The 25,665-nt window shown below is 47.3% G+C and overlaps 1 protein-coding gene across 4 annotated transcripts; it reads right to left on the reverse strand.

Moving 5' to 3' along the window:
- Positions 1-8,691: 8,691 nt before the first annotated feature.
- SALL2 (spalt like transcription factor 2) lies at positions 8,692-24,022 on the reverse strand. Of its 4 annotated transcripts, none has more exons than XM_042942660.1 (4): positions 23,926-24,022; positions 12,989-13,303; positions 10,477-12,577; positions 8,692-9,860 (listed from the first exon to the last, which is right to left on the reverse strand). In XM_042942660.1, exons 1-4 carry the CDS (start codon positions 23,996-23,998, stop codon positions 9,620-9,622), a joined length of 2,730 nt encoding a protein of 909 aa, XP_042798594.1. In that variant the 5' UTR covers positions 23,999-24,022; the 3' UTR covers positions 8,692-9,619. The 4 variants fall into 4 exon arrangements, with proteins under 4 accessions (XP_042798594.1, XP_042798596.1, XP_042798592.1 ...); XM_042942662.1 differs by lacking the exon at positions 23,926-24,022 and adding an exon at positions 13,692-13,767; XM_042942658.1 differs by lacking the exon at positions 8,692-9,860 and having other exon boundaries at positions 10,050-13,303.
- Between the last annotated feature and the right edge of the window lie 1,643 nt (positions 24,023-25,665).

Consider the following 25,665-nt stretch of genomic DNA (forward strand, 5'->3'; position numbering starts at 1 on the left):
GCTGCCATATTAGTGTCTGGCAGAACGGCCATGTTGCTTATAGATGCGCATGCGGCCATGTTGAATATAAAGGGATGAATCCTGTGCGTTGACCCTTCCAGTTAAGACGGCGATAATGTAAAAAAGCGCAAATAGAACAGCAAGCGTAGTACAGATTTTTATTTTTATCTTTTTGAAGATTTTACTTTTAAGTAATTTCTGCACCCAGTGTGGGGCTTGAACTCCTGACTGGAGATCAAGGGTCACATGCTCTACTGACTGTGCCAGCCTGGTGCCCCCAGGTTAATGAGAAATAATTAGGGGCACCTGGGTGGCTCAGACGGTTAAGCTAAGACTTAAGCTCAGATCATGATCTCCCAGTTAGTGAATTTCTGCTGACACCCCAGAGCCTGGAGCCTGCTCTGGATTCTGTGTCTCCCTCTCTCTGCGCCCCCCCCCCCCTCATAAATAAACATTTAAAAAAAATTTTAATGAAAAATAACTAAAGCCTCTTGATGGTTAGATACTAACATACTGGAGGTGTTGCAGATTTCTGTTTTCATGCATTCATTTACAAAGATAGAGCTATTAATTACATTGATTTCCAGTCCATGAGTGTGTGTCTGGAGGTGTCTTTGAAAGAAATGGAGGACTGATGGTGCAGAGATATTATAAGGAGTCCACAAATACATGTTCTCACTATTGTTATACCTAGTCTACAATATTGTGTGCAATACGTTAAAATACAGTTCTCAAAAAGAGGGCACTAGAGGGGCTTTTGGGGGCTAGTTGCATGAGTATGTCTATGAAAATTGAATGAGCCAAACATTTTGGTATGTGCACTTTACTGTAAGTGTAATAAACTTAAATACAATTTTTTTTTTTTTAAGATTTTACTTTTAAGCAATCTCTACACCAAAAATGGAGCTTGAACTTACAGCCCCGAGATCAAGAGTCTCACCCTCCACCTACTGAGCCATCCAGGTGCCCTTGTTGTTTGTTTGTTTATTTTTGAGAGAGAGAAAGAGCAGGAGCAGGGGAGGGGCAGAGAGAGAGAGGGACGGAGGATCCGAAGCAGGCTCCACACTGTCAGTACAAAGCTCAAAGTGGGGATCTAACTCAGGAGCAAGTGAGATCATGACCTAAGCCTAAGTCTGACCCTTAACCTACTGAGCCACCCAGGCACCCTGTTGTTTGTTTGTTTTTAATGGGGGTCTTGTGAATGGAAGCATTTGGGAACCACTGATTTGTCAAGTGTCTACAGTTGACCCATGAACTGCATGGGCCCACTTATATGTGGAATTTTATATATATATATATATATATATATATATATATATATATATATAAATTATATATATATATACTACAGTACTGTAATTGTGTTTTCTCTTCCTCATGATTTTAATAACATTTTCTTTTCTCTAGCTTACTTTATTGTAAGAATATGGTATATAATACATGTAACATACAAAATACGTGTTAACCAACTATTTCTCATCAGTAAGGCTTCTGGTCAACAGCATGCTATTAGTAGTTCAGTTTTGGAGGAGTCAAAAGTTATACACAAATTTTCAACCAATTGCACAGGGCAGGGAAGAGGTTGTCTCCCCTAACACCTGCATTGTTCAAGGATCAACTATACATGATGCCAAACACTGTGTCAGAAAGAATAGCTTGAAAAGGCATGGCTCCTGTTTTCAAAGAGTTCCTAGTCTGGTGAAGGAGCTAAGATCCAGCTTATTAATATTGAACCATCTTTACAGCATAAGGCAGTATGAGCATAAACTCTAAAAATAAATGTGATTGCAGAGAAGAGGAGGACACCAAGCCCAGGTGACCTGGGAGAGGCATTGGAAAGAAGGTGGTGTCAGGGCTTAGGCTTGAGGGGCACCTGGCTGGCTCAGTCAGTAAAGCATGTGACTCTTGATCTTGGAGTCACGAGTTGAAGTCCCATGTTGGGTGTGGAGCCAACTTAAAATTTAAAAAAAAAATTTAAAAATAAAAAAGGCTCAGGCTTGAATAACTGCTAGCTAGTGCTTCAACAGGTGAAGCTATAGGAGAGAATTCCAGCCTGAGAGCATGATAAAAAGCAAAGGTCTAGAGTTAGGAAAGCATGATGTATGTCTTGATATTCCAGATTAATTTGTTAGAACATAATTACGCTAGAGAACTTGGGAGGATATTTATGTTTCCAAATTTGAGGCCAGATGGTTAAATGTACACGTTACCTTAGTAAAGAAGATACAATTTATTCAGAATACAGCAGGGAACATTTTACGGTTTGTGAATAGGCAGCTCTTTAAAGATTCATCTAGTGTTCTAGTTGGATTGAGATGGGAAGGAGGAAAAGTTTAGAGACAGGGAAAATAGTAGTCTTTTTTTTTTTTTTTTTTTTTTTTTTTTTTTTTTTTTTAAAGTAGGCTCGGGGCACCTGGGTGGCTCAGTCGGTTAAGCATCCGACTTCGGCTCAGGTCACGATCTCGCGGTCCGTGAGTTCGAGCCCCACATCGGGCTCTGGGCTGATGGCTCAGAGCCTGGAGCCTGCTTCCAATTCTGTGTCTCCCTCTCTCTCTGCCCCTCCCCCGTTCATGCTCTGTCTCTCTCTGTCTCAAAAATAAATAAAATGTTAAAAAAATAAAAATAAAAATAAAGTAGGCTCTATGCCCAACATGGGGCTTGAACTCACAAACCCTAGATAAAAAGTCACATGCTCAATCAATGGAGCCAGCTAGGCACCACAGTTAGTAGCCTGTTTTAACTAGTGTTTGGTGGTAGGGACTTTAATTAACTCAGAAGGTGGTTATGGATAGTAATGGAAAGGAAGGGGTGGATATGAAGGCGGGCTATTGAGAAGAAAGATGTATGTGTATTGGTATGTGGCATTTTCATCCATTTACTCAACAAATATTTATTGACTGAGTACTATGTGCTAGGTACTGTGGTGATTTAGTAATGATCAAAATATTCATTTCCATCTCATTTTCTCAATTTAACTTACTTGGTAGGCAATGTACACCATCTTTTGAGCTGAGTAACTTTGTATGTGAACCTTGAAGTAGAGGACGCAGAAATGAATATGGGCTCACATGAGCATGCCTGGACATTTAATTCACATGATTACAGTTAATTAAAAGCAAAAATGCAATCTTCCTTAGGTGAAATACTCTTAGAAAGTTGTCTAATGTGAGATCATGAAAGACTATTCAAGGGGACTGACTGCTCTACCTAAGGGTTTTTGCTTCCTTTAGTGACCTGGGTCTAACAACTGCCCTCCAGAATGTTGATGGGGGGGGGGGGGGCGCCTAAATAGCTCAGAGGGTTGAGTGTCTGACGTTGGTTCAGATCATGATCTCACAGTTCATGAGCTCCAGCCCCACATCAGGCTGTCTGCTGTCAGCACAGAGCTCACTTTGGATCCTTTGTGACCCTCTCTTTCTGCCCCTCCCCACAATCTCTCTCTCTCTCTCTCTCTCTCTCTCTCATAAATAAATAAATAAATAAATAAATAAACATTAGGGGTGCCTGGGTGGCTTAGTGGGTTAAGCATCCGACTTTCAGCTCAGGTCATGATCTCATGGCTGGTGGGTTCGAGTCTCACATCCGGCTCTGTGCTGACAGCTCAGAGCCTGGAGCCTGCTTCGGATTCTGTGTCTCCCTCTCTCTTTGTCTGCTCCTCCCTCATTCATGATCTGTCTCTCTTTCAAAAATAAATAAATATTTTTAAAAATAATAATAAATAAATAAACATTAAAAATATTTTTAAAAATTTGACAAGGGATGCTTCTGTACTTGCATTTGGGATGTATCCTGTGTGGCCCTATGTTTAGATGCATGTATCATTACTAAAGTAAGATAATACCATTATCGCTACATTACAGAATTGGTTAAGAGTTAATTGCTCACTGGGATTGCAAGCTGGTGCAGCCACTCTGGAAAACAGTATGGAGATTCCTCAAAAAGCTAAAATAGAACTACCCTATGACCCAGCAATTGCACTACTAGGCATTTATCCACGGGATACAGGTGTGTTGTTTCAAAGGGACACGTGCACCCCCATGTTTATAGCAGCACTATCAACAATAGCCAAAGTATGGAAAGAGCCCAAATGTCCATTGATGGATGAATGGATAAAGATGTGGTATACATACATAATGGAGTATTACTAGGCAATCAAAAAGAATGAAATCTTGCCATTTGCAACTACGTGAATGGAACTGGAGGGTATTATGCTAAGTGAAATTTGTCAGTCAGAGAAAGACAAATATCATATGACTTCACTCATGTGAGGACTTTAAAAGACAAAATGGATGAACATAAGGGAAGGGAAGCAATAATAATGTAAAAACAGGGAGGCTCTGTGCTGACAGCTCAGAGCCTGGAGACTGCTGTGGATTTTGTGTCTCCCTCTCTCTTTGACCCTCCCCCATTCATGCTCTGTCTCTCTCTATCTCAAAAATAAATAAACATAAAAAAATTAAAAAAAATAAAAACAGGGAGGGGGACAAAACATAAGAGACTCATAAATATGGAGAACAAACAGAGGGTTACTGGAGGCGACGTGGGAGGGGGGATAGGCTAAATGGGTAAGGGGCATTAAGGAATCTACTCCTGAAATCATTGTTGCAATATGCTAACTAGTTTGGATGTAAATTAAAAAAAAATTAAACTAAAAAAAAAAAGATTTCATGTTCACAAATCTGAATTCCTCACTTGGTATGAGATCACTTTCTTTCAAGGTCCTTACCACACAGAAATAAAATATACAGAAATTATATAGCTGTGAAGTTAAATAGTCTTGGTGGGGGGAGAGTACTGGACATGGCCTTGTAGAAGATAAAAGGAGTTGATTCATCTCAAAGATGGGATTCCACAGGTTCACCCCTAAACAGTATGAGCATTTTTGTCTAAGAAAAGGAGGATTTTCTAGTGGAAGAGATTCCATCCCTGGTAGAATTCGCAATATCTAAGGCCTGGATTGTCTCTTCTTACAGAGGAAGCCAAAGAAGTAGCACAGGTATTCCTGAAAGTCAACCAAATCAGGGGAGGCTTCCAGAAGTCTTTGCTTTCACATTCATTTTGGATAAACTATTATAGTAGTAAATCAGGCAAATTTTAGGAACATATGAGGGCCACTCAGCATGATATGCTTATAGAGGGATTCTTTCTAGACTCCTCATGACCAGTTTTCTGCCCACTCGTAGCCAGTCTGCCTACCATCCTGAGCAGTGCACAGTGGAAGGAACCTCACCCAGAACTCTTCTTGTCAAGACAGAGTATAAGCCTCGTTGTGAGCAGGTGAGTGCCGCATGCACTACCTTTCTTAACTTTTCTTCATATTCACTGTGGTAGCCTGCTTCCAGAGGTAGTCATAATGCCTCGCATCTCTTGCCCTTATGCAGAGTGACTTGGCCACTCTCCCTTTTAAGAGGTAAAGCCTATTGCCCCTCCTCTTGAATCCAAGAAAGACTTCTGACTAGTTTTGGCCACAGAATGTGGCAGAAGTGTGCCACAGAATGTGCCACAGAATGTGGCAGATGCTTTGAGTTTAGGAGTCTAAGCCTAAAAAGGCCTTGAAGCTCACAGTTTCTGCTTTTACCCTCTTGGAGACCTGGGCATATCATGAAAGTCCATTTATTGAGAGAGAGAGAGAGAGAGAGAGATCCTAGAGATCAGAAGACTAAAGGGAAAGGGACCCTGGAGGATGAAAATACAATAAGGAAAGAGGTTCCAACACTCATGTCACTCAGCTGAAGGGCCAGAAATGAATAAAGCCATCTTGGACCCTCCAGCCCAAATCAAAGCTGCTTGAGTGAGCTCAGCGCTCACTACATGGAACATAGACAAGTCAACCTATCTGAGGTCTTCCCAGACAATCCATGGAATTACAGGCAAATATATAATTATTGTTTAAGACACTAAGTTTTGAGGCTCTCTTGGGTGGCTCAGTTGGTTGAGCATCCGACTTCGGCTCAGGTCATGATCTCATGGTTGGTAGGCTTGAGCCCTGCATCAGGCTCTGTGCTGACACCTCAGAGCCTGGAGCCCACTTAGTATTCTGTGTCTCCCTCTCTCTCTCTGCCCCTCCCCTGCTCTCTCTCTCTCTCTCTCTCTCAAAAATAAGCATTAAAAATTTTTAAAAAATAAGATATTAAACAGTTATAAAAAAACAAGTAAAAGGAAAGTCAGAGTTGGCCCAACTTGAGAGTAATATTAGTGAAGTCTGTCTTAAGGGTCAGGAGACAGATGTTCCATGGTTTACTAAGTTCCAGGGATGGTAACCAGAGTCTCAGGAGTAGCAGTTTGTGGAAGATGAAAATGTGCCAATAGCATCTAGGCCTTTTTCATGGATAATACAGGTTGAATCTCTGAGAAGCAGATGCGGAGGCAGAATTAGGATTCCAAAAGCTTTAATGAGTAATACCTGTAAAAGGAAAAGCCGGGGAGGGTTGGGAGGAGAGCAGGATTGGGGAGGAAGAACTGTCAGACTATGGAGCAGACCTGACAGTCTCTGCCAGCCCAATGGGGAGTATCAGACTGAAAATGTTCATTGGAGTCCCATGTTCCATGGAAATGGCTAAGCTCCTGTATCATTCACCATCTTGCTCAGTCTTTGGTGGGAGGTTGAAGAGTGTCAATGAGTCAGGCTTCCTGCAGCTAGGTAGCTAGCCAGTTCTTTCCTGGAGGGGACCCTCTGAAGCAGCACATCTCTGGATCAGCCAAAGGGGACTTGGGGTATTTTATATAGGTTCTTAAACGTAACTGCATTTGTCCTTAGGTTGTTGTATGGGTTGTTTATATATTTGAGAGTGGCTATTATGAAAGCTGAATTCAAAAGAATTATACACCCCCTCCCCCTTCTCCATCTTTGCATCATGAGTTATTTCCCCGTCTGGGAACCTGTAGGCCATTGTTTGCATCTATTTACCACCACCGTATAAAAATATGTTCATATTTTTCTTTATCCTAGACTGAGCTCCCACAGGGGCAGAAGTGTCTTATTTACTTTAGGACACTTGATCTCTGAAACAAAATAAATCCTCAGAAATTAACTGAATGGAGGAGCAAAGCTGCATCTTAGGTCTTCTCATAGTGATGCTTTTCATCCATCCAGTTGGAACTGGACTTACTATTGTTTATTTCATATAAAGTGTTTTCTCAAGCTGCATTTATTTACATTCTCAATCCAGCAGGTTAGAGTTAATTCACCTTCCAAAAAGATGATCAAATGAAAAGCAACTGAGAGTGAGAAATGGTGAGGCCTCTGAGGGTGGGGGTTGGAGGCGGCTACAAGAATGAAGAAACTAAAGGCTCTAAGAAGAGACAGAATGAATTAAAGGTGAAAAAAGAAAAGGAAAAAGAAAAGCTGGCAGGTAAGAGAGGTCAATGAAGAAAAAGCAGGAGAGGAGAGTAAAAAGAAGAATAAAAAGGAGACAGAAGGGAAAATAAAGGAGAGCGATGAAGGAGGGGTGTGGGCAGTCAGGTGCAGGGCTGACCTGCCTGAGGAAGTATCCATGAGTAGAAGCCTTACTGACAGGTGCTACCATAATGGGAACTGGCATGTGAAGAGAGGGCAAGTCTAGTTTAATTAGTTAAATGGCATTATCTTATGTCTGATGGGGGTAGGGGAGGTACATGGAATACGATTGGTGACCTACCTCCTTCCATAGGCTGAAAGGAGACAAAGACTTAACAAAGCTTTGCTAGGAATTAAAGAGGCAGAAGCTGTTTCTTCCCCAGTTGACTTCACAAGATTCCAGGACCTTTTAAAGAGGACCATTACTTCCCTGGTGGGGGCAAGAGGAATCAAATGTTGGTTCTTTACCTTGAATCGAGCCAAGAAAAGTTTTACTCACCTCCTCCTTTCTGTCTTCCAGCCAGCCTCACATCGGGAGTCTAAAATGATGTAGCAAGAAACAGGCACCATCCCTGATCACTGGTAGTAGCACTAACACTGCCATTAATTGGCTGAGTGACTTTGGACAAATCATTTTACCAGCCCCATCCCCTTAGCACTAAGATACAGTGATATTATAATCTTACAAACACAAAAAAAGTCTGGAGACTGTTCTCTTTCAAAACCCAAGGTCTTAGGGTCAAATCTAAACCCTACCACATTGTGGAGAGATAAGGTAAAGAATGTATATATGTTTCATTTCACACTCCCACCCCCCATGTACTTCCTTTGCTGAGAATCCTGCTTTAAATTATCCCGTCGGTAAAAATTATTAGTGTTGAATCATTTTTTATTTCTGTTTATAACATCAGATCTCAAGGATCATAAAGATTAATTCATCTTGGTTCTGCAGATTAAATGATGTCAGCTAGGCTACCCTGGGGCTCAGAAAGGACCAATAAAGAAACAGCTTCCAACCTCCAAACAAAACAAAACAAAACAAAACAAAACAAAACAAAACAAAAACCCCACAAAGCCTGGTGGTGGAAAGTTCTAGGCAAAGAAAAGAATCTAGACAATGACTGCACACAACGGACAAATCCTTTACTTTTTGAGAACATAAACTCCATTTCCACAGGGAAATTACATTCACTGGAGGTTGTTTTAGGACAAGACTGAATAAATTAAATATTTCAACACCATATGTTCAGCTTTGGCAGGAGATGTAGGTGGGAAGGGAATCTCAATGTTAGGGAATGCCCGTATCACACCCCAGCTGGCTATTTAGTTATGAAATAAGGAAAAACACACAAATATTTGGTTAAAACACTTTTAATGAAAAGGGAAAGACACTAATATCTCCCTTGTCTGCTCTTCACATTTTACTATGTTAGGAAGCTCTGGAGCCTATACCTTTGGAGGAGAAACCATCATTCAAGTCAATCAATAGCAGAACCCTCACTCTCTCCCCCTCAGGACTCCTGTTCCAAATGATCCTATGTTAAGAGTAAATACTACATCTCATTACAAGACAGAGAGGCAGGGAGAAAACCACCTAGAGCTCATCTCCCAAGGTCTGGGACTCTAAGAACCAGACGGTGGCAAAGACATAAGCCCTGGTCCATAGACAGGCAAAATGGGGAGGAAACAGGCCTTGAGAAAGGAAGACAAGGAAAATACAAGGGGCCAGGGTACAAAGTAGGGAGTTATCTAAAACTAGAAGCACACTAGTGCTAGGAAATCCCCTATGACCTGAGGTGCATTGCTGCACACTAAGTCACTAACAGTCCAAAAGAACATTCGTGAGACCCATCCAATCAAGAATTCGAGGTCCCCTCCCTCACATCATGCCCCTTTCTTAACCTCACGTGTTCCCAGCAAGCCCTATGCTTTAGCAACGCTCTTCAACTCTCCGTCATTCCTCCTTCAATGACCCTCACCAATAATGCTTGTTAAAGACATGAACTTCACATTTCCCAAAAGATCCCACGAGAGACCTGCTGCTAAGACATCTGCTCGTTTCCTAACTTTGACAGGCCATGATGAAGGAAAAGGAGAAGCTGGAGGTGTCTTGGCAAACTGACCAGCCAACACCTTTGCCTGAATGGGAGTTTACTGGGAAGAATGTCCTATATGCTCTTCGTTTCTCCCTACCCCTTAGGGCTGAGCCGCCAGATACAGATATTGTTGTATCTTCATTGCTGGCACCTTCCAGAGCAGGGAAAAGAAGAAATGTACAGTTTGCTACTTTTCTTCTCTGATGGGCTTCTCAGGCACTGCCTTGGATGCAGGAGACCGAAATAGGAAGAGGGGGGCTCTCTTCTCCTTGGCCTCTCTGGATCCCATTGCTGGAGGCACGTTCCCAGCCATAGTTCCTGGGCCAAACAGCACTGGTGGTGCCAGACCTAAACTGGTAGTGGAGGTGGAGCCGGAACTCCGGGGCTTGGTGGGCAGGTCCCTTGACAGGAAAGCTGTGTACTGGTTCCAGAAAGACAGGGGACCTACCCTCACCAGTTGGGCAGGAACATCCTGGGACAGGAAGTCCTGCAGGTTGACCTGGTCACCAGAGAGGAGTGGCACTGGGCCCTCCAGGGACAGCTGCCGGCCCCTTCGGGCTGGGCTGCAGTTCCAAATGTGGGTGCTCAGGTGCACCTGCCAAAGGGAAAGGGAGAGGAAGAAAGGAGAGGGGGGAGAGGGGTCACCCCAGGGAAGCTGGAGGGGGATCCCCTTGGGAATGTGAAAGCTGCAGAGAAACTATTTTCCTCAGGTACAGTGAGTGAAGAGGGAAGAAAAAAATCATCAGGGGGCCATCCCCCTGGCAAGCACAGCCATTTCCAAGCTCAGGGACTAGAGAGAAGCCACGGGGGAAGGACTCAGAGAAAAAAGACAAATAAGGGCTCGTAAATCCTGTGGAGGTGCTTCTACAGAGCTCTCGGTTTCTGCTTCCTGGGTCATGAGCAGGAAAACAGGCTCATGGGATGGTGGGGTCATCTTTTCGGGGAAAGGGGGAGAGCCCCGGGGATGTGATGGACGGTGAGCAGCCTGGGACCAAGGAAAGAGCAGCAATATTCTGAGGGCCGTGGGGAGCAAAGGGTTGTACCTGGTGGTGAGCCAGCAGCATATGCTTCTTGAGGACAGCCCGCTCGAGAAAGCTCTGCCTGCAGAACACACAAGTGAAGAGCGGCCCCTCCTTGGGGTGGGTCTTCTGATGCTCCTCCAGGGCTGCCTGGGCGGGAAAGGTCTGCCCACACACCTCACAGGCCTTTCTGCTGCTGCTCTCTCCCGGCTCCTTTCTCATCGCCTCCTGCGTACTCAGCTCCTCCGCCGAGGTGCCGCCACCGCCTTCCCCTTCCCGGGTGTGTGCTGACGGTGGGCTCGAGCTCCTCTCTGGTTTGCCCCCCTCTTCCATGCCTCCTGCGGCATCGCTGCCTCCCTGCTCCATGGGCCGTGTTTGATCCAGGCTGTCGGGTGGTGGTGGCGGGGGCGGCAGGGAAGGCTGCTGAATCACCTTCTCACTGCTATCCATCTCCTTCCCAGACGTGGCCGCCGCCGCCGCTGTCCCCACTTCCTCCTCTGCCCCAGACGCCTCTTCCGAATCACCTCGCACTGATATCGCCTTCTCACCTCCGCTCTCTGAGCCCCTCCCTGCCAGGGAATCTTCATCAGTCACGTCTTCTTCCTCTTCCTCATCCTCTTCCTCCTCTTCAGACAGCTCCTCTTCTGGGGATGGCTGCTGGGACGGCTGCTGGGGGAAGGTCCCCACCCCGGAGACTGTGGACTGCTCGGAGCCATTCTCCTGGGCAGCTCCCCCGCCTTCCGAGAGTGTGGTGCCACCGTTGGGGATCTGGCCCCCCAGGTGCATCCGAACATGCTGCTGCAGAGTCACGGCGTTAGTGAACTTCTTCTGGCAGATGGGGCAGGAGTTCTGGGCCCGGGCTGCCGGACTGGCCTTGTGGCCCACGAAATGTGCACGCAGATTGCCCCGCGTGGAGAAAGCTCTGCCACACACTTTGCATTTGAAGGGCCGCTCACCTCCGTGTTGGCCGTAATGCAGGCGCAGGGCCCGAGGACAGCTCAGCACCCGGAGGCAGATGACACACTGGTTAGGCCCAGATGACGCAGCGGTTGAGGTCGCGGGCGCGGAGGTGGTGGGGGCGCCCGAGGCAGTAGACGCCACTGCCACGGCTCCCTGCCGATCAATCTTTTCTACCAGTTGCTGCAGCTTTGAGGTCTCAGAGGGGGAGGCCCCCAAGGGCTCTAGCACATAGGGGAAGGGGAAGCTACCTGTGGACTTAAAGTGGTTGGTGAGCAGCGCCCAGCTGGGTAGCGAAGTCACCAGCTTACTCAGCTGCATTCGGGTCGCCGTGCCACTTTCTGCCACGCCGGCGATGGCTGAGCCCTCGCTCCCCGGAGGGGTATTTTCATCGGCTTTACTCTTTGGCTCTACTGCCTTCATGAGCACAAACTTATTGAAAGCAGGGAGCGCGGGAGCCGTGGCTGTGCCCGCACCGGTGGAGAGCAGCGTCAGGCTCTCGGTGGCACTAAGTGCTGTAGTAGAGGCCACCAGGGGCTTGCGTTCCACGCCCCCGCCTGGCACCGCCACCTCTTCCTCGGCCTTCTCCGGCGGCACGGACATACCATAGGGCAGGCCGCTGCTGGTGATGACATAGTCTAGGTGCTCGGGCACCGGGTGAGGGTTCATCTGCACGTGCGGGTACTTCTCGCGATGCCGGTGAAAATGCACTTTGAGGTTGCCGCGGGTGGTGAAGCGGTTGCCACAGACGTTACACTTATAGGGCCTCTCACCCGTGTGGGAGCGCAGGTGGATCTGCAGGGCACTGTCACTGCCAAATACTTTGGCACAGAAGCGGCACTTGTGCCGTCCGCCAGGCTTCTCCAAGGGACCCATCACTTCCCCGTAGCCCAGCTCACCACTTCCATTCTTTGGCTTCAGGAGCCCTGGGGAGGCAGCAGCCTCGAGGCCTCGAGCTGCCCCAAGACACTGTGCTGCCAAGAGTCCCGTGGTGCCTGGGAACGCCAGGTGAGGCGAGGCAATCAGCTGATCTGTGCTGCCTGGCAGGGCTGGGGAGGGGGCGGGGGCGGGTTTGTGGCTGCGCCCAACCCCTCCGGCAGAAAAAGGGTGCTGTGACCCCAGTGGATGGTAAAGATGGAAGAAAGCCTGCTTGGGCGTTTCTGCCCCCGAGGAGGAGGAGGAGGAGGAAGAGGAGGAGGAAGGTGCCAGGGTCTTGGTGGTCTGGACAGGCTTGATGGGGCTGAAGAGGGGAAGCAGGGGCTTGGTGGAGGAGGCAGTCCCTGCCCCAGGTAACTCGGAGGGACTGGCAGGGGTGCCCACTGTCTGGCCTAAGGAGCCAAGCAGCAGCACCTGGCGGCAGATTTGCTCAGTCATCTGCATCTGATGGATCTGCCGCTGCTGCAGCACCCGCAGCTCTTCCAAGATCAGAGGGATGTTCAAGTGGCCGCTGCCTGCACCTGGGGGTGGAGGTGGAGGAGGAGGAGGGGGGGGTGCGGGGGTGGACTCTGGAGGTAATGGGGTCGCTCCCAGCTTGGGACTAGCCAAGATCAGGCCCCCGCCTCCCCCCGCTGCCGTACCTGTGGCAGCGACCAGGAAGTGCCCGGCAGGCTCCTCTACTCTCCGCTCAGGGCCCCAGGTGGGATCTGTGGGCACAGAGGACCCAGAATCCGGAGGGTTGTTGTGCTCTGCCTCCATGACCCGGGGGCTAGTTTGGCCCTCAGCCCGGGGTTCAGAAGAGGTCGAAGAGTTGTTGGGGTTCTCCTGGCCCCCAATTATCACCATTACAGGGGGGTCAGTAGAACACGCATTCTGGTGGGCGAGGAATTCAGTTGGGTCAGTGAATTGTGCGCAGCACTTGGCACAGACTTGGGGGTGGTCCTCCTCGCTAGCATCACCTAGGGAGAAGACAAGGAGAGAGCGTGGGTGGTGCGGCTGGGATGGGCAGGCGAAGGCTCTAATTAACAACGAGCCCAGTAACCGCTTGGTGGGGGGTGGGGAGATGAGCTCACCATCAGGCCAAGCCGAAGGCTAGAGCTCAGTGGTGACCCGTCCGGACACGAAACACCCCAGCATGGGGGCAGGGGAGCAGGCACGCTCAAGCTCCTGCCTCCGCCTGCCGGTCCCCCACCCCCCAACCCCGGGCCACCCGCGGGCGCAAGGAATGGGTGTGAGCAGGAGGCCCTACGCAGAGAATCGTGCATTTTATCCCGTCCGCCGAGAAGTCCCTCACCCCGCGCGCGTGCCCTCCGCCCCCACCCCTGCCCAGGCAGGGCCCTACCGCACCTCCAAGCTCCGCCGGCTCCCCGCAGGGCCCCCCGAGACGAGAGCTCCTCCCGGTTTCGTGCGCCATGGTTGTAGGGACGGGGGGGGGGGGGTGGAGGGCAGGGTAGAATGGGAGACAATGGGTATCGGGATGGGGGGAGGCGGCGGTGGCCGCCGGGGTGCGGCAGCCTCTGCACCCAGCGGCCCAGACTGCGGAGATGGAGATCCGCGGCGGCGGCGGCTGCGGCGGCGGGGGCAGGGAGCCCGGAGGAGGGGGAGGGGAGCGAGGAGGCGCGGAGGAGGGGAGGAGCTGGAGCGAGAAAGCTAGGAGAGGGGAGATGGGGGAGGAGCTGCTGGGGAGCCAGGCAGGAGCGGGGAGTGGGAGGTGGGTGTGTGGGGCGGGAGCCCAGAGCCTAGCAGGTTTCCGGAGGCTCAGTGACAGGTGCTTGTGGGGCGTGGTGGGGTCCACCTTCCCTCGCCCTCTGCCAGCTCCCCCCCTTCTCCAGATGGCTTTGCCTAGACCTGCCCCCACCCCCCTCGGGCTCAAGGGGGCACAGTGGGAAACACAGCTCTGCTCAATAGAGCAAAGCGATAGGCTTCTCTTATTTTTCTTTGGATAAAGGATCCGCTGAGCCTGGAAAACGTGGACTCCAGAGAGGGTGGTCTGATCTCAGAGGTTCTGAGGGCCAGAGTGGGAGGGGGAGCCCAGGACATCCACGCCTTATCAAAACCCGCACCCCTAAATACCCCAAGTTTTGTCCAGTCTTCCTCATCTTTATTCCCACCCTACCCCCATCCCCCTCCACAAAAGAAGTTTCTCAGGGTGGGAGGCTGCAAGGCATAATTTCCAAGGAAGTCATTTCAGGACCCTCCTCTCTGCGGAACATTGAGCCCCTTCACTCCCTCCCCCCCCCCCCCTCCAGACTAGCCCAATGCAAGTTACTCCACAGATCACCGGGCTCACACCTGATTTATAGACTTCGTGCTTATTCCCGTAGCACCTCCTCTTTAATAGCTCTTCCCTGCCCGTCTTCTTCCTCCATTGCCCTTCTCGTGCAGTACAGGGCACACTGCCACTGTTAAGGACAGTTGGGTCCAGGGAGACGCTGGCCTGCAGGGGCCTACAGAGGCCCACCTTGCTCTAACCTGGGGGGAGGGGAATTCCTGAAACAATGGAGAAAATGCAGTGGGAGCTACGAGGCAGCCTCTCTGGGCGGAAAGCCCTTTCAGCCCCAAGCTGGTTTGAATGCCTAGAAAGGACATAACACTAGCTCACCGCCACAGAGGCCACCTGGTAGTCAGATGGGATAAGTAGGGGTATGATGTCTCTTAGACCAGATACTCTGCGTTCTCTTTCTACCTTGAAATGCGTCTTAATAGGGTTTCCACCTCAGGAAAGAGTTTAATCTTACTTACAGGAAGTGACCCCCCCAAGTCCTTAGTTTTGTGGTTTGCCTCGGCATCAGTAAACCCACGATGTTCTAATCCCAGCTCTATCGTTGCCTGGCTGGTAAATTGAGGCACAGTGGTTAATCATGCCACCATTTTCATTTTGTAAAGTGGTAAGATTGTATCTGTGCTGTCTTTCTCAGAGAAATATTGTGGTGACAAAAACTTGGAAAACTCTTGACAAATCATGTTAATATGAACACATGGGACTTTAAATTTGGGGGGGGGGGGAGTCCCAAATATTATGGGTTAGAGAATTTACATTGTCAGTGGCAAAACAATGAAAATAACCTAAAATGCACATTTGCTAAAATTAGATCAGTTTTTCATGTTACTTACTCATCTTATTAATTTCTATTTCTTAATTTTTAAAAATATTTGTTTTTGAGAGAGAGAGAGTGTGTGTGAGTGGGGTGAGGGGCAGAGAGAGAGGGAGACACAGAATCCAAAGCAGGCTCCAGGCTCTGAGCCTGACGTGGGGCTTGAACTCAAGAACCATGAGATCATGACCTGGGCCGAAGTCGGACGCTTAACTGAGTGAGCCACCCAGATGCCCCATCATCTTATTAATTTCTGAGGTAAGACATTGGTTAATATTGGCATATGCCAATGGCAAGGAATCTTTTCTGGAGGAGTCTTTTTTGGACCTAATGTTGGCACCATCCACTTCACTGTTCAACACGAATTTTGCTCTCTTTTTAAATCGAAAACATTTTACCGAATTATGTTTTGAAACTTTACATAATCATGAGTATCTAAATATTACGAACGACAGCTCTGAAAAAGATGGGCTCTGTGCTTTCAGGACTGACCCTTACAACGAGGGAGGGGGGGATCTATTTCAGTTATGGAAAGTCACAGGTTCATGCAGTGCTGTTTATTTTTACAGAGCAGGAAATTGAAGCTTGGAGAGGATAAGTGACTTTCCCAAGTTCACACAGTAATTCAGTGAAGCAAGCATTCAGAATTTTGACTCCTGTCCAGTGCTTTCTCAAGCACACCAACATTGTGTGGCTTCTCTAACACCAGAGAAAGGGCCCTGTGTAGCTCCTACCTGCCATTTGCTGTCTGGCCTCAGTAAGGGAGAGGGAATCAGGTGGAAGCTTTCTACCCAGCATTTGTTAATTAGCATTGAACATTTGATATCAAGTTGCTGTTTTGTCAAGTCTTCCGACAAGAAAAGAAATCCTTTTCTTTTCATCTTCTCCTGGGAAACACTGTCCCCTTTCTTGCTCTTTAATGAAACTTGCTTTCTGATGGGTAATTTGACCTGCACTCTTCTTTAAGGTAAATTTAGTCCCTGCTGAAAGGTGACGGATCAACAGCCACCTGTAAGAGGAACCCTCTATTTCTCAGCACTTTGCACTCACTGCCTATCCTGAAAAGGGGGGCAGGATTCTTAGGCAGACACGAATGAAGTCATAAACACAGGAATAAACTAAGCTGGTTATGGTGTCCCTAGATAGCAGATAAGGGTAGGTAAGCTATCCTGGGTCACAGGCAAAGTCTGGGATGGATGTAGGGACTAAGACCTGGACACGCTTGTTTAAATTTATAAAGAGCCAGAATAACAATGAAAAGAGAAACCAGGTAGCTCTCTAAACTGCGGCTCTAGGCTTGGGAGAGAATGGCTAGGGAGAACAAAGAAAATTAGGTGCGGAGTACACAGCAGGACGGTAGAGTTGAAAAAGCGGTTCTCAAACTTTGCTGCCCATTAAAAAGACTGGGAGAGCTTTGAAACATCCAATATCCAGGCCACACCCCAGATCAATTAATTCAGAATCCCTGAGGGTGGCATCCAGGTATCAGTGTGTTTATAAAATTCCTCAGGCAATGCCAGTGTACAGGAAGGATGAGAGCCACGGTACCTTTCAGAGGACTGCTCTTCCCAGGGAACCTTCTACCCTGCGGCTCACAAATCTTACCTGGCCCAAATTAGGACAGAGGCAAAACCAGCTGCCCAGGGCCAAATCTTCCTGTCTGGCTCCCTCTCTGCTCTGCCGGCAGAGAGAGGTCAGCTCCCTCGTATCCAGCTTCCATGAACAGATTTTGATAACGATTTACACCTGACTGTGAATTTAAGTGACTGCGTTGCCTTTCCCAGGGTATGTGCATCTTGAGCTATATTTCTTTTTTTTTTTTTAATTTTTTTAATCTTTATTTATTTTTGAGACAGAGAGAGACAGAGCATGAATGGGGGAGGGGTAGAGAGTGAGGGAGACACAGAATCCGAAGCAGGCTCCAGGCTCTGAGCCATCAGCCCAGAGCCTGACTCGGGGCTCGAACTCACAAACCGTGAGATTGTGACCTGAGCTGAAGTCAGACGCTTAACCGACTGAGCCACCCAGGCGCCCCTTGAGCTATATTTCTAATTTTAAGATAAAGGCTTTGTTCTACACACAGTTCAAGCATCGTCCAGCCACTGAAGAAACAAAGTATACTGTGTAAGCACCTGCCTAAACTTACTGTTAGCATTGGGCCAATGCTAACATGAATGGATTCTGTAACTGCTGCACTGTTGCTATAGACTACTTCTAAGGGAGAATGTCCTATCTCCTCTTTGTCACTTCTCTCTCCTAAATACACACACACACTCTTCTGCCAGGCCACCTACGCCTAGTAATGCATCTGTGACCTGTGCAATGTCGTAGGCAAACAGGCATGATAATTTGTACATGGGATGTTAAGTGAGAAAAATATGTTTGTTTCCTAAACAGAAATATCTTAGATCAAACACCGAAAAGGTTTTTTAAGAGACGTTTTTCTCACATCAAAGGACTCAGCATTTAGCAAAGAATTCATACTCTTTTGCTGCTGGTAAGGACTTCAGAGATCTGACCTTCCCCCCCCACCCCCACCCCTGAGCACAGTGATTGAGAGTGCCAGCTTTGGGGTGCCTAGGTGGTTTAGGTGGTTAAGCGTCCGACTCTGGATCCCAGCGCCAGGTCTCAATCTCACAGTTTGTGAGCCCTGCATTGGGCTCTGTGCTGACAGCACGGACCCTGCTTGGGACTCTCTCAATCTCTCTCTCAAAATAAATTAAATGAACTTAAAAAAAAAAAACAACCAGTGCCAACTCTGAATCAAAAGGACTGAGTTATCGTCCCAGCACTTTCAAGATCTTTGTGATCTTGGGAAAGTTTCTCTATTTCTCTAAGGTTTGGATTTCTCTTTAAAATGAGGGACATAGGGGCACCTGGGTGGCTCAGTCTGTTAAGTGTCAGACTCTGGATCTCAGCTCAGGTCTTGATCTCAAGATAATCGTGAGTTCAAGCCCCATGTTGGGCTCTGTGCCGTGCAGGAAGCCTACTTAAAAAATAAATAAAATATGGGGCGCCTGGGTGGCTCAGTCGGTTGAGTATCCGACTTCAGCTCAGGTCATGATCTCACAGTTCGTGAGTTTGAGCCCCACGTTGGGCCCTGTGCTGACAGCTCAGAGCCTGGAGCCTGGTTCTGATTCTGTGTCTCCCTCTCTCTCTGCCTCTCCCCTGCTCATGCTCTGTCTCTCTGTCTCAAAAATAAATAAAACATTTTTTTTTAATTTAAAAAAATAAAATAAAATAAAAAATAAAATGGGGATAGTGTGCTTGGGTGGCTCAGTCGGTTAAGCATCTGACTCTTGATTTTGGCTCAGGTCATGATCTCACAGTTTGTGGGTTCGAGCCCCACGTTTGGCTCTGCACCGACAGTGAGGAGCCTGCTGTCTCTGCACCTCCTCCCCTACTCACTCACTCACTCTCTAAAAATAAATAAACATTAAAAAATAATAAAATAAAATGGGGGTATAACTTCAAAAGGGACTGAAATTCTTATAGATGCTACAACAAGGATGAGCCTTGAAAACATGATGAGACAAGCAAGACACAAAAGGACAAATATTGTGTAATTCCTTTATATGAGGTACCTAGAATTAGTAAACTTATAGAGACAGAAAATAGGATGGTGATTGCTAGGGGCTGCAGAGAGAAGGGAATGGGGAATTATTGTTTAATGGGTATAGGATTTCAATTTTACTTATTTTATTTTTTTTTTTAATTTTTTTTCGTAATGTTTTTATTTATTTTTGAGACAGAGAGAGACAGAGCATGAGCAGGGAAGGGGCAGAGAGAGGAGGAGACACAGAATCGGAAGCAGGCTCCAGGCTCTGAGCCGTCAGCACAGAGCCCAATACGGGGCTAGAACTCACAGACTGTGAGATCATGACCTGAGCTGAAGTTGGACGCTCAACCGACTGAGCCACCCAGGCGCCCCAAGGATTTCAATTTAAAAAAAATTTTTTTTAACGTTTTTATTTATTTTTGAGACAGAGAGAGACAGAGCATGAATGGGGGAGGGTCAGAGAGAGGGAGACACAGAATCCGAAACAGGCTCCGGGCTCTGAGCTGTCAGCACAGGGGCCCGATGCAGGGCTCGAACTCACGGACCGCGAGATCGTGACCTGAGCCGAAGTCAGCGCTCAACCGACTGAGCCACCCAGGCGCCCCAAGGATTTCAATTTTAAAAGATGAAACAGTTTTGGAGATGGATGGTGGTAATGGTTGCACAACATTGTGAATATACTTAATCACTGAGTCATATGCTTAAAAGTGGTTAAAATGGTAAATTTTGTTATGTATATTTTACCACACATTAAAAAAAAAAAAATGAATGGAGATGCACCTGGGTGGCTCTGTCAGTTGGGCCTCCAACTCTTGGTTTTACCTCAGGTCATGATCTTATGGTTCATGGGTTTGAGCCCTGGGTTGGGCTCTGTGTTGGGCTCTGTGTTGGCAGTATGGAGCCCGCTTGGGATTCTCTCTCCTTCTCTCTCTGCCCCTCCCCTGCACGCGATGTCTTTCAAATAAATAGATAAATGAACTTAAAACAAATTGAATGGAGATAATAATAGAGTTGGGAGGAATCAAGGGGAAATATGTGCAGGGCTAGCATAGTACCTGCCAAATAGTAAATGTTCCCGAAATATTGGCAAGAAGTTCGATTATTTAAATTTTTTTAACGTTTATTTTTGAGAGGAAGAGAGACAGTGCACAAGCAGGGGAGGGGCAGAGAAAGAGGGAGACACAGAATCTGAAGCAGGTTCCAGGCTCTGAGCTGTCAGTACTGAACCTGACACAGGCTCAAACCCATGAACTGTGAGATCATGATCTGAGCCAAAGTCGGACGCTCAACTGACTGAGTCACCCAGGTGCACCCCTAGAAGTGCTATTATTTAAAGACCAATAACTGAAGCCCCGGGGGAAGAATGGATTCATCCAAGGTCATGTAGCTTCAAGGTCAAAGCTGGATTAAAACCCAGGTTTCCGGGGTGCCTGGGTGGCTCAGTCGGTTGGGCGTCTGACTTCGGGCCAGGTCATGATCTCACAGTTCATGAGTTTGAGCCCCGTGTCAGGCTCCGTGCTGACAGCTCAGAGCCTGGAGCCTGCTTCGGATTCTGTGTCTCCCTCTCTCTCTGCCCCTCCCCAGCTGATGCTCGCACTCTGTCTCTGTCAAAAATAAATAAACTTAAAATTTTTTTTAATTAAAAAAAAAACAACCCAGGTTTCCTGCTTCCTGATCCAGTGCTCCATATTGTACCTGGCCTGAGTTACTTTCTATCTACTCAGAAATATTTTCTCTTTGACCCAGGGGTACCTAGGGCTGAAAGGCTTAGGCTCAATACCCTGAGGGATTATGCTCTCTACATCCATATATAAAGAGATCAGAGCCCTCAGAACTCTTTTTGCCTTCCTTCTCCTTTTGCTGCTGTTGCTGTCTGCCAGCTTCCATTTCTCCCTCTAGATCTGTTTGTCTGTTGTCCTGGTTTCTCCTTCTCACTAAATATCTGGGTTTCTGATAGTTTCCTTCATTTCCCAGATGTACTAGTTTACGTTTTCCCTATTAGCATCTCATATGTTCCTAATCCAGATTTCTAGACTCTGTAGGGGAGAGAGATTTTTTTTTTCCTCTCTCCAGAGTTTTTAAGTAAAAAGACTATTTCCTTCTCATCACTTATGTGCAGTAACTATTCTGTTAGGTTTTGGTGTTCTGGTCTGGGAAGCTGAACAAAAACAGGGCTAGAAAACAGGTTTTTCAGACCGTTTCTTGGTGACGTCTCAGGTCACTGCAGAGATGAGGCTTTGGACATGTGCGACAAAGGCTGAGCATTTACTTGTCACGTATGGTAAACGTTGCCCAAAAGAACGCAAAGCCTCCTGAAAACTTCGGTTGCACCCTAGCCTGCTAAATAAATGTCTGCTGATGCTCATGAGGGAGCCAGTAGTTTCACAGTACACCAGAGGACAGAGAGTCCTCCCTACCCTAATTTGGGGGCATGCAGAACAAAAAAATGTTTCTGGGGTAGAAGGAAAAGTCAGCTGCCTGAAGATCACACAAGCAAATAGAAACCGTATCGATGGAAAAGGAGGGAATGGGAAAGTTATCCGTCTTACACGAGCATGAAGGAATTTTAGGTTTGCTCTGGTACAGCCACCTCATCTTCCAGATGTGACTTGGTGACACTCCAGGGCGTGGAAGTAGCCCCGGAGAATTCTGATCAGAAAGCCCTTTGCTTTCTTTAGGCAGACCTTCAGAGGTTACTTCTGCTTTCTTACTCCTTACCTTTGTGTTTCTGACGTTTCTGGCTCAAAGGCAAAATTCAGCCGGAATTTGCTGCTGCCATCGGATGTGAGCCTGCACTGTTTCTGCAGGGATGACTCTGTAGCAGCAACCCCATGCCCCAGAGTGTTCACAGCCCCAAGTGGGAGCCATAGCACAAGGGGCTTAAGAATCCACTCAGGGCAGTGGTGAAAGATTTCTTTTGACACCTGCACAAGCTCTTCGTCAACAGTGGTACTACGGGGAGTGGGTGAGCAGACTTGGGAAGTGTGGGGAGAGGAGAAGTTGTCTCTTGGAGGGGGCAGGGGTTCGGCATTGTTCCACAATCCAGCCAGCAGGGGAGCAGGACTGAGAGGCAACTCCGAGGCTCTACGGGAAGTCTCCTGTAGAGCCGGAGGAGGAAACATCCGGCCTGCAGCAGCATTAAGGAAGGCTAATGTGTCCCAGGAGGGAAGGATGCCACCATCATGAACCTCTAAATATGGGCACAGTGGGATCCCAGCAAAGCAGTGACTTGAGGAGAATGTGTTCTACCCAAAACACAGTATGTCTGTTAAAGTTGTTCCATAGCACAGGGGAGCACTGATTTCATCTCAGGTCATTTTTTTACAACAACAGGTGGAAAGGTAAATTTAACCCATGACTCAGTTTTAGTCACTACAAATACATTATCCTAGAGCTTTTCATGCACACATCTCATAGAGAAGGACTGAAGTTCACCAAGAGATGCCTGAAGTTTGGTCAGGTTTCAGCCCTCGCAGGAAGTGCCACTGTCCTCACATATGATAACAATACTTACATGCATTAAGTACTTAGTTATGCTAGGGACTACTATATCACATAAATTGAGCACTTATTTATGCTATTTATCTTTCCAAGTGCTTTACACCTATTAACTCATTCCAATCCTCATGATAGCCTAATGAGGTAGCTAGTATTTTACAGATGAGGAAACAGGCACAGAGAGGCAAAGTAAACGAACCCAAGTTGCACAGCTAACCAGGATTTGAATCCTGAAAGTGTGGCTTGAGAACCCTTGTTTTTTTTTTTTTTTTTTTTTTGATAGAACCCTTGTTCTTAGTACCACATATACTGATACAGTATATCCAAAACTTGCCTGAGCCTAAGAATTACCTGGACACTTGCAAAGATATAGATTCCCAGACTCTACCCTGGATCCACGTTCAAGCAAATTTGAAAAATTCTAATTTAGTAGAGTGAGCCCACTAGCCCTGAGCATCAGGAAACCTGTTTTGGTCCTGACAAAGTGCTCTAACTGTTTCTGAGACTTTGGGCAATGTCACTTCTCAATATCCCAAGTTACTCTACTATCTGCCTCTGACTGGACTATTATAGGAATACATAAAGTTCTCCCCCCCCCCACAAAGAAAATCTATTACTTTATTATTTTAAGTTTATTTAATTCCATTAGTAATCTTTACACTCAATGCGGGGCCGGAACTGACGACCCCAAGATCAAGAGTTGCATGCTCTACCTACTGAGCCAGCCAGGCGCCCCAGAAAATCTGTTACTTTAAAAACAGATGCAAGTACGTTAATTCATACTTTTGTTTTGTTTTGTTTCAGCGTGGCCTCCCTTGAAGCACAAACCTGAGTCCCTCATCCAGACCTCTCCTCCAGCCTCTACCCTAGGTGACACGGATCCGCACCCCAAGCCAGGCTGCATCTGACCGACATTAGCTCTCTCCCTCTGGGAGCTCTGATCTGTTCTCAGCTCAGCCCAACAATGAGAAACTTTTTTCTCTTCTCCCTCAGGGTAACCTTCACGTTTATCCAATTCATTCTCTTGCAACCCAACTCTCCAGAAAGAAAAGGGGGGAAAATCCCACCCCTAAGAGACTGGCCTCCAGGTCTGAGGAGGTTACTTAGCAACGACACAAAGACCAGTGAGCAAAGGGGGACCTGAGGAGAAAACTCTTGGGTGGGGAGACAGAGCCAGTTTGAAAACTCCATTTCATCCGGAGAAAAACAAGGAAAACACAAACAGAATCCAATCTGAGAAAAGCCAAGCAGCGGGGCTTCTCCCCCAGCACAGGTCAATGCCTGGCTACTCTCTGCATCCAACTTCTTCAAACCCCCAATGACCAAGTCCTCCCCTGGCTTCACCCGTGGCCCGGGTGCCCTCCCTTGCCCTGGCCTGACCCACACGGGCTGGGACTCAGGGCTCCCGCACCCCTCCCCAGGCACCCACCGTTCTCAGACGCGCTGGGACCTTCGCAGTCCGAGATTAACTGTTGGGGTTTCCGCTGCTTTCGCCGAGACATTCCCGGGTGGAGGTGGGGTAGGGAGGGGCAAAGCTCACTTAGTCCTAACCGGGGTGACCTGGTCTGGTCTCCCCTTGGGTCTGAAGCCAACTGATGCCTCTCCCCCAGTGCTAATCACTGGGAAGCAGAGATGGTCTCCCTTCCCAGAGACAGACAGACAGACTGGCCCGCTGGCTCCCTCTGATTCTCTGTCCCTGACTCTCTCTCTCTCTCTCTTTCTCTCTCAATCTCTGCAAGTCTTTAAAGGGGAGACGCCCCCTTTTTTTTCTTCAGCTTCTTCCCTACGCTTCTGCAGCTCCCATTGTAAAAGCAAAAATCCTAATCTTTCCGCACACTCTTTTCTTTTGTACTGCAGAGGGAAGGATTTAACCCTCTCCTCACTGCCAGGGCTCAGGCCTCTCCCTGTGCTGTCTGTTCAGAAAATGTCCCTGCTTGTTTTTCTAACTCTTCATCCCAGGTCTCCACAGTGCTTTTTGGTTCTCTCATGATTCGATGCCACCTTGTTTGATGATGCAACTGCTTCTGGGGTGTAAAGCTGAAATAAGAACTTTCTGGTATATCCTGATTATGAGGCCAAGAAGTCAGCTACCACCAGTTGAAACTGGGGAGATGAAAGGCTGGCAAAAAGACTGAGTGTAGATGGACAGTCGTTATAATAAAACTAAATATAAAGAGGGCTCTTTATAATTTAAAGGATATTTTCATATACGTGACATATTTTGAATATTACAGCTCTGACCACTCCTATTTATAGATGATTCTCTTTATTTTCATTTTTTAATGTTTATTTATTTATTTTGAGAGAGAGAGAGAGAGAGAGGGACACTCCCAAGCTGCCAGTGCAGAGCCCTATGTGGAGCTCGATCCCACAAAACTGTGAGATCATGACCTGAGCCCAAATCAAGAGTCAGCCGCTCAACCAACTGAGCCAACCAGGCATTCCAGAGATGACTTTCTTTGAAGATAAGCAAGAGGTTCAGCGAGGTTAAGTAATCTATCCAAGGTTGCACAGCCATCATGTAACAGAGGCAGGCCTGGAAGCCAGGTACATCTGATGGCAGGCTAGCATTTTTTTTCTCTATATTGTTAAAGGTACAATAAAGGTACCAGGCTCCTAGCATGAAAAAAAAAAAGTGATTGGTCTTAAGGAATCTCATTTAAAATAATGGGGCTCCTGGGTGGCTCAGTCAGTTGAGTGTCCTACTTCGGCTCGGGTCATGATCTCACAGTCCGTGAGTTTGAGCCCTGTGGCGGGCTCTGTGCTGACAATTCAGAGCCTGGAACCTGCTTCAGATTCTGTGTCTCCCTCTCTATGTCCATCCCCTGCTTGTACTCTCTCTCTCTCTCTCTCTCTCAAAAATAAAATAAAAACATTAAAAAATAAAATAACAACAGAGCTAGTGACTTTTTTTGTTTCTCCCACATCACAGCTCTTGGTGCTGAAGGGATACTACATCTGAAAGGATGATACAGATGAGTTCTATCTACTCCAGAGTAGAATCTACAAGGAGGCACCTCCAGCTCAGTATGAAGGAACTTTCTAATAGTGTAATGGACTTTCCAGTAAATGGGTAAGCTCTCTGTAGTAATCTCTCACAGAGGCTGAAAACTGACAAGGATTCTGTGGAAAGAATTTCCTTGTGGATATCATATTTGACCTTGAAAAA

The sequence above is a fragment of the Panthera leo genome, chromosome B3 (assembly GCF_018350215.1).
Source record: "Panthera leo isolate Ple1 chromosome B3, P.leo_Ple1_pat1.1, whole genome shotgun sequence".
Taxonomy (NCBI): Eukaryota; Metazoa; Chordata; class Mammalia; order Carnivora; family Felidae; genus Panthera; species Panthera leo.

Bases quoted from the DNA above. Each gene is read 5' to 3' on its own strand.
- SALL2 (XM_042942658.1), bottom strand. From the start codon at position 23,998: ATGTCTCGGCGAAAGCAGCGGAAACCCCAACAGTTAATCTCGGACTGC. The intron at 13,304-23,925 runs GTGGGTGCCTGG...TCTTCTCCCTAG, and splicing joins TCCCAGCGCGTCTGAGAACG to GTGATGCTAGCGAGGAGGAC.